General features: G+C 50.7%; 1 protein-coding gene across 1 annotated transcript; it reads right to left on the reverse strand.

The window, feature by feature from the left end:
* Positions 1-502: 502 nt before the first annotated feature.
* SOWAHB (sosondowah ankyrin repeat domain family member B) lies at positions 503-4488 on the reverse strand. Its single transcript, XM_081248888.1, has one exon. It carries the CDS (start codon positions 4372-4374, stop codon positions 1993-1995), a length of 2382 nt encoding a protein of 793 aa, XP_081105014.1. The 5' UTR covers positions 4375-4488; the 3' UTR covers positions 503-1992.
* Between the last annotated feature and the right edge of the window lie 3593 nt (positions 4489-8081).

Below are 8081 nucleotides of genomic sequence, written 5' to 3' on the forward strand. Positions count from 1 at the left end.
TCAATCCCACAGCATTAATGAAAACATATTTGTTGAATAAATTGACATTGTGATAACAGTATGGTAAAGTAAAAACATTCTTTGGCTTTTTTTTTTTTTTTTTTTTTCTTTTTGTGGTATGCGGGCCTCTCACTGTTGTGGCCTCTCCCGTTGCGGAGCACAGGCTCCGGACGCGCAGGCCCAGCGGCCACGGCTCACAGGCCCAGCCGCTCCGCGGCATATGGGATCCTCCCAGACCGGGGCACGAACCCGTATCCCCTGCATCGGCAGGCGGACTCTCAACCACTGCGCCACCAGGGAGGCCCGCCATTCTTTGGCTTTTAAAAGAAGTTGACATTTAAAATTTTTTTTCCCCCTGGGAGATCACCGCCTGTACTAGAGTATTCACATAAATGTTTATCTTTTATGTTTAAAAATTTCGTCGCTCCTAACCATACACCTGCTGTCTGTGCTTGTAGCTTTTTTTTCTTGATGTGATTTGCCAAAGTTTCATCCCTTTTATAGGTCTTTTTGGAGAAAAGCAACCCTTAGATTTATTTATTCTGCCTAGTTTTTGTTTGTTTTCTAATAGAACAGATATATTTATTTCAGCAAAATTATAAAGTAAAACTACAAAGAAACAAAAATATTTGATACTGAGTCACAATTTTGTAAGGCAGAAAGTTAACAATAATCAGCATAAGTACAATAAATTATAAAGATCTGTTGATATTTTAATGGGGGAAAATAGCCAGAAGAAACACAAAAATACTTTAAAATACAGCATCATTGCCACAGCACATGAGAACATTTCCATAAAAAATTAACTATTTCCTCTTAGACACTTCATCTTTCAGCCCTCTTTGAATTTACATTCTGAAATCTTGATTTTCTACTTCAGTTTATAAACTAGCCATTCCCTCATTCCATGGACCCACAAAGATCAGTCCCATCACAAGCAAATAAAAGGACCACTTCTTGTTAGAGATACAGCACTTCAAGGCTAATATTTAATCTTAATTGGCAAAATGTTTAGTGCAAATAAAATTATATTTAGCAGCTTAGAAAATTCCTGGTGGGGAGGCATTCACCTCATAACCCTTACTGCATCCCCAGAACAAAATCATTTCTGACTTTTCATGAGTATGAACATTGGCCATTCAAACCTACTGAAAACTACTGATGCTAATTCTGCTGTTTGCTACACAGGGAGTTTCCATAAAAGATGGTTTCAGTCACTATGCAAATGAGCCATACAGTTTTTACATTTGGAAAGTTCCCCTCAGGTTGATGTTTTTTTAAAAAAGCAGGGTCTGAATGTCAGTCACAACTGGACCTTACCCAACTGCTTCTCTGATACGAGGCATTAATCATTTCTTGTGCTGGCCAGCAAAGGTTGCATTCAAAGAAAGACCTGACGATGGGGCAGAGGAATCTCTTAAAGCAACTCTACTCTCCAGTAATAATTTTACTGCACAGATTTGAATGCCAAAAAAAAAGGAGGGGAAAGAAGAGGAGGAGCCATCTGATTTCAAACCTGGTGTTTTCCACTCTCAGCCAAGATTTGTTCTCCAAATGAATGGAAGCCAGAGAGCTCCTAGCCAGAGAGAGGATTTTGTTTGAGCTTCATCAATTCCTTGAATTGCCTCTCTTCTTGTTGGACATCTGTTTCCTCTCTAGCCAAGGCCTGGGGTAGCTGCTTGGGGGAATAGTGTGGCCTGCTGTGCCCAGATCTGTGATGGCAAGGGAAGGAGAAGAACAGCCGGGTTTTAAGCACCTGACTCTGTTCCTTGTCTACGTTCACTGGCCCAAGGACTTGAGCCATCAAAAAGCTTGGACGACCTCTGAGGTCCAGGATGTGCTGACGCAGAATCCAGGGAGGTAAACACTAGGTAGGCCATCTCACTTGGCCTCTCGACCAATTCCTCAGCAATTTTTCCATTCCCCCTGGATTCTCTCACTGAATAGCTCAAGGATGGGGGTGTGGAGGCCATGTTGGAGAGAGGGGCTCCCTCAGTCACTATACTCTTCTCTTTCCCTTAGACTGGGGAATTTCTCATACTGGTTGGCTGACTTCCATTTGCTGTGCTGACTTTTGAGCAGTGCGGCAAAGGAAGCCTTTCGAGTGACATTTCTAGATATTTCCCGGCTCTTGGCCTTCCTGGTGGGGGAAGAGCTTCGAACCAAGGGATAGGTGGAAAAAATGGGCTTGCCCCGTGGGGCTTCCAGTAGCTGCCATACTTCCCCAGAGGTATTACTGGTCAGATACTGCCAAGGCTTCTTCCCACTGCTGTCCCGGACGTTCACACGAGATGCCAACCTTTGCACTAGCAATTTGATGATCCCCTGGTGGCCATGAATGGCTGCAAGGTGCAGCGGGGTATACCCACAACTGGATTTCACATTTACATCAAGAGCAATCCCTGCTTTCTGTGCGCCTGAGACCAAGTCCTGAAGGGCCCTGAGGTCACCGTGTTTGGCTATCCAGTGCAAGGCAGTGTACCCAGTCAAAAAGTCTTTGTGCAAAGCCAGCTGGGGGTCCTCCCAGAACAAAGTCAACACCTGAATCCAAGAGCCACTGGCAAGCTTCACAATCCATTCATGCTCCCTGGCATCAAGAGGGACCAAGGATGACTTGTGCTCGGAAGATCTGGGGGGGATCAAGGCTGCAGGCCTCTCCCCTCCAGGGGCCCATGAGCTGTGTGGATGACCACACTCAACAACAGTAGCCTTATTGTCTGCAGGTTTTGGTGTCAAAGCGGCATCCACCCTCGGGCTGGACATTGCTCCCACCTTCGAGGGTTTCCTGGACCGGGGAGGGCGCCGGCTCCTTTTCAGCAAATCCTCCTCGAGGCACTCCTCATCAGAGGAGGACAATTTGGCTCTCTCTGCCCTAGAACTCCTCCTTAGGGATCTCCTTAATTTGGGGACAGGCCAGGGCAAAGGCTGAGGGTGGCCTGCAAGGCCACCAGCTCCTATTGGGACGGGCTGAGAAGGGTGACCATCCTCTCTGTTCCTGAGGCCCTGAAGGCTCCTGCTGGGGCTGCCCTCCTTTGGAGAAGGGGCCCCAGCTGGATTCCTGAGCCTTCTCCCATCTGGGGCTCCCGGGGCAAGGTGCAGCCCTTCTTCAGAACCCCCAGGGGACTCTTTGGGTCCACTGCTGCTCTCCTCACTGCCGTGGCTCTCCTGGTCCACAAAGTCCTCCAGATCTTGTAGGGAGAGCTGACAACGAATGCTACGAAAGACTGCCAGCGGTGACTTCCCCGGCCAGGATTCCGAAACAGCGGGAAAGAGAGAATGAGGGGGAGGAGGGAGGTCCGGTGGTGCTGGCTTAGATACCGGGACCCAGAAGCCCGGCTCCGAGGGCAGCTGGGGGAAGTTGTCTGGCAGTATCGACCAGGCTCGGATGGGACCCTGGTCTCGGGCCTCGGGTATCTGGGGGTGTCTGGCCACCCACTCTCGAGTGCGCTGCTGCTGCTTCTGCAGGGTCGAATAATGCAGGGAGCCCGGGGTCACCAGCTCGGGCGGCTCTCCGGCGAGAGTGGGGCAGGACAGGAGAGCAGGTGGGGAAGCCCCGCTCCCAGCAGCCTCGACGGTTGTGGGAAGAGAGCGGGGTGCGGCGGACACCGGCGGGGGCTCCGCGGGCGCACCTTCCGGCTGCGGCCTGGGAGCCCCGCGGTCGTCCTGGGCAGGCGGGGCCGGCGCCGGCTTCTCCCAGGCGCTGGCGGTGGTGGTGGGGGGGTCGGGGAGTGAGCCGAGCAGCGGCTCGCCCGGGAGTCCCCCCAGGCCGTTCTGGAGGCATTCCCAGCAGCGGCGGCCCTGCGTCTCGGCCGCCGCGCACCTCGCTCCGTCCTGGGCGGCCGCAGGCACCGGCGCCCTGTGGCCGGAGCTGCCCCTCCGCCGGCTGCCTCTCCGGGCCGCCTCCCGGGCCCCGCTGGCGGGGAGTCCATTGCAACCTGCTTCGGCGGCCGGGTCTGCGGTACCTGCTGGCTCCTCCTCTAACTCCTTCTCGCGCCGCCGCCGCCGGGGTTGGTGCGGCGGCGGCTGCGGCGGCTCCCCACTGCGCGCGAGGAGCGGGAAGCTGGGCGCAGCTCCCCCTGCAGGGGCGGCGGCCGCGGGCGGGTCTCTGGGTCGCTGCAGCCCCTCCTCCCCCAAAAGGTCCCTGTACCTCCTCTTGAGCACCACGTACTTGGTGCCGTCGGGGTCCTGGCGCACTGCGGCCACCGAGTTGACGAAGCCCTTGAAAAGCTCGCGGCGGCGCTGCTGCTGGCTGGGGGGCGCATCGGGGTCTCGGAGGAAGCTCCTGAAGTGGCTCAGCAAGGCGGCGTTGGTCACTCGGCCCCCGGCCTGGCACAGAAAGTCCAGTAGTGCCTCCTGGCTCAACTCTCGGGCCATCGCTGCCCCGTCGTCCCCTGGCCCCGAGGTGCCTGCGTCTCGCCCTCCCTGCGCTCTCCCCCGCCAACAGAAACCCTGGCCTGGCGTCTGTCACCTGCGCCCGGGGCGGCGCCACCCGCCTCCATCAGCCGCGGCCTGCTTGCAGCCCCAGAACGTGCCAAAAGGGCTGCGGGTCCCCCGGGGAGAGGCCCCGGTGCTGAGCCCCCGCGCGCAGCCCAGGGTGGGAGAGGGCGGCTCCCAGGCCGCCCCTGCGCGATGCGCGCCTCGCGCAGCTAGTCCCCGCTGCGAAAGTTCCCGGGATAGGTCGGAGTCGGTTTCACCTGCGCCCTGGCGACGCCTCCTCCCCGGCTCTGGGGAAAGGGCCCGGCCCGCCTCCTCCTGTCCCTCCGCCCTCTGAGGTCTCCCCCACCCCTGCCACCCATCCCAGATGAGTCAGGCTGGTCCGAGCCCGGAAGAGCGCCGTAGGTGAGGTCGCCAGCTAGCCGGAGCCGGCAACGTACAGCTCGGCAGGTCGCGCAGCCGCTCCCGGGCCGGGAAATGGAAGGCAGGTAGGCGACCCGCCGCTCCTTCAGGTTTCGGCCACGTAGGAAACGAAAACAATAGACCTGTTCTTGCCCGCTCCTTTCGCTTCGTTAGTCACAGCTGAAGCCGCTGGGTGGGGAAGAAGGTGCAAATGAACCAGCATCTTGCTGTCTCTCCAAAACATACCTTTATTAACGATGTAGGCTATTAATTTCAGATACCCTGAGGCAGTACCGAGGTCGGGGAAAACTCATTTTGCATCCAAAACAAGCCTATCTTGATCTGGGGATACTGCGGGGGCGGCTCCTCCAGACACTGGCTCCTAGGGATCCAAATACACCGAAGTCTGTACCGAAAAGAGAAATCACTCTGAAGATTACAGGTTGGTTACAGGAAAAAGGAAGGCTTTTTCCTTCCTGACAGTCTCACGTTAAGGTGCCGGAAAAATCTAATTTGATGTTGAATTCCCTAGTAACTGAGATGAACAGGAATTACGTCTCGACAGTTATTTGGTGCCTTTGTTTTTATTTAGTCCAAAATTTATGAACAGAGAGATTTGTACAGTCTCTTGTGTTAGCTTGAGTGGTGAAGTCTTTCCCTCCGAATGTGAGGTTTCCTTCACACCTTCAGAATGTTAAGCATTACAGGCTCCTTGACTTGACCCTGCTGCTCCCAACACTGGAATGTCTGCTTGACTCTAATTCTCCACTGCGGGGCCGTGAACTTCCTAATTCCACGTCCATTTGTAGACTAGAGCTTGAAAAACTCTAGTTTCAAAACATTGGCCTCTTCAGGACAGCACAGCACGTTTCCTAACAGCTGCTTTCCCCTGACATTTCACTTGTCCACATGTTGATCCTGCCCTTTCTGTAATAATCCTTCTGGTCTTATCCTGTTTCTTTATCAGTCCTAGTTACATGCCAAAAATACTTTCCTTGTTTTATCTACTTACCTATCTGACTCCATGACCTCTCCCATTCTTTTCTTTAGCTGTCTTCTTATTTCTTTCCTTTGTGACTGGTTGTTTATCCTCAGCCCCAACTGTGACAGCAAATATGCTTATTTTTTTGGAATGCTCTGTTGGCTATATTTCCTATTTTCTCCTGCCCTGTCAATGCCAGTCTTCCTTCCTGTACTCCCCTCATCTTTCCACTCTTTCTTCTTTTGCTCTACTATTTCTAATTGTTTCATGTGTCCCTGTTCTTTTTGCTGAGGGAGGGTATTGAAAGTATGTTGGCCGCACAATTGTCAACATGTATGAGCATGGGCCAATATTACTGATACCACGTAGGCCACGTTAACTGGGCTTTGTTTTGAGTCTCCAACATACCCTGGTACTTTTCCATGAATGAATTGCAGTCCTTGGCTTTAAATTATTTAGGTCAGAAAGAAGAACTGGGAAACATTGTTTTCTATTTTCAGCATTTTCTTGAATCCAAACCCAATACTGGGTTAAGAGGGGGTGAGTGTTTTCCACTGAGATCTCTACCTTAACGTCAAGCCTTTAGAATAGTTATTAAAATAAAGGTTTTGTGTTAATCTTTAGCTTCCTTTTGTGTGTGTCTGTGTTTTTTTTTTTTTTTTTTTTTTTTTTTTCCTGATGGAAGCTTGATGGAACTTGCCAGGTGTGTCCACAACTGGGGCAGGAGGGAGTCCAGACAGAAAACTCAGGGGGGCACTGAAGAGTGCAAGTGGAAAGAATCCCCCTTTGGCACTTTCCAAAACTCTGGTTACAAAATAGGGGACTTGTGGCAAGAGGGGGTGATGACATAGAGGTTTGAACTTGAAGCACTTAGGACTAGAAAGAAAGGAAGGGGTCATTAAAGTCATGGTTGTTGAAGTCAGATTATCTTTAGTTGAGGGTGGAATTAGCAGGTCTGGAGGAGTAGAAAACAGGGAAAGGGAAGAAAAAAAACCCATTGCTTTAGCTTTCTGGATGCCCAGGTGGTTTGGTGTCCAGATCTTCTCTCTTCCTTTTTCTCTCTCGTCTCAGGTTAAGGTGATAGTCAGTTAGAATGCTCTTCACCTTACCTCAGGGAACATTTTTATGCTTCTCTCATGTATAGTTCCTCATCTTCAAAAATATTTGTGGGGCACCTATGTTGCCCTGGTAGTGCTGGAAGTGAGTACAAAGAACACATGCTTGAGAGCTCACTATTTACTGGGAGCAACAAACAAGAGAAATGGCTTAAACTTGCGTGTTAAGTGCATCAGATGCTGGAAAAATTGAGAAGCAGCACATAAAGGAAGAGCCTAGACTCAGTTTGGGGGATTTTGGGACAATTTTCCAATAAGAGGCAACTTGGGGTAGGGGATGTGAGGAAGAGGCAGAGGAAACATTGGTGCAAAAGCACCAAGATCTGGCTCAGCAGAGTCTATCTGGGGAGCTAACTGCAAACAGATCTACCTGGCTTTAAGGAAGAGGATGTGTGAGGATGTGCTGGAAACAAGACTTGCAAAAGTAGGAGGGAGTCAGAAGATGAAGGACCTGGGGAGTGGAGGTGGGGTGGGGAGGGGAGTCTTTGAAGAATTTTTGGGAGGGTAGTGACCCGACCAGATTTGTACTTTAGAAAGATTATCCTGGAGGTAATTGCTGGTTTGGAATCATGACCCATATTAACAAGTAAAAATAGCACTTTGCAGAGCAATAATGAATTTAACCAAATCTAAGACACCATTGACTGTATGATACAGTTTGATTTCAGAGATGTTAAAATGTGTGTGTGTGTCGGGGGAAGTGCCGTTTAAAGTAGACGAAATACAGCATGTTTAATAAAATTATATTTTTAGAAAGAAAAGTGTATTGGGAATAAGATTTGAGGATTGGATCGGGGTAACTAACTTTTTCTTTACAGCCTTATGAACTGTTGGCTATCTTACAATGAGAGTATATTCCTTTTTAGTTTGAAAAAGACACTAAAGGAAAAAAAGCCATAAATGAATAACAATGACAAAGGGACAAAAAGCAATATCAGATCTTTAGACTGGAGGAGGGAGATGGAGGCCAGCAGGAAGAACAGTCTGGAAATTACTGAGATGATCCAGAAAAGGGAGCCAAATGTCTAAGTTCAGCAGTGTCAGAGAAAGAGAGATGAATGGATGGATTGGAGAGATAGGGGGCCAAGTCAATAGGATTTGGAGCCAGAGGAGTCTGGGGGTGAGGAGTAAGCTGGCTTCTCTCATGC

This window comes from Mesoplodon bidens (assembly GCF_964165515.1).
Source record: "Mesoplodon bidens genome assembly, chromosome: 1".
Lineage (NCBI taxonomy): Eukaryota > Metazoa > Chordata > Mammalia > Artiodactyla > Ziphiidae > Mesoplodon > Mesoplodon bidens.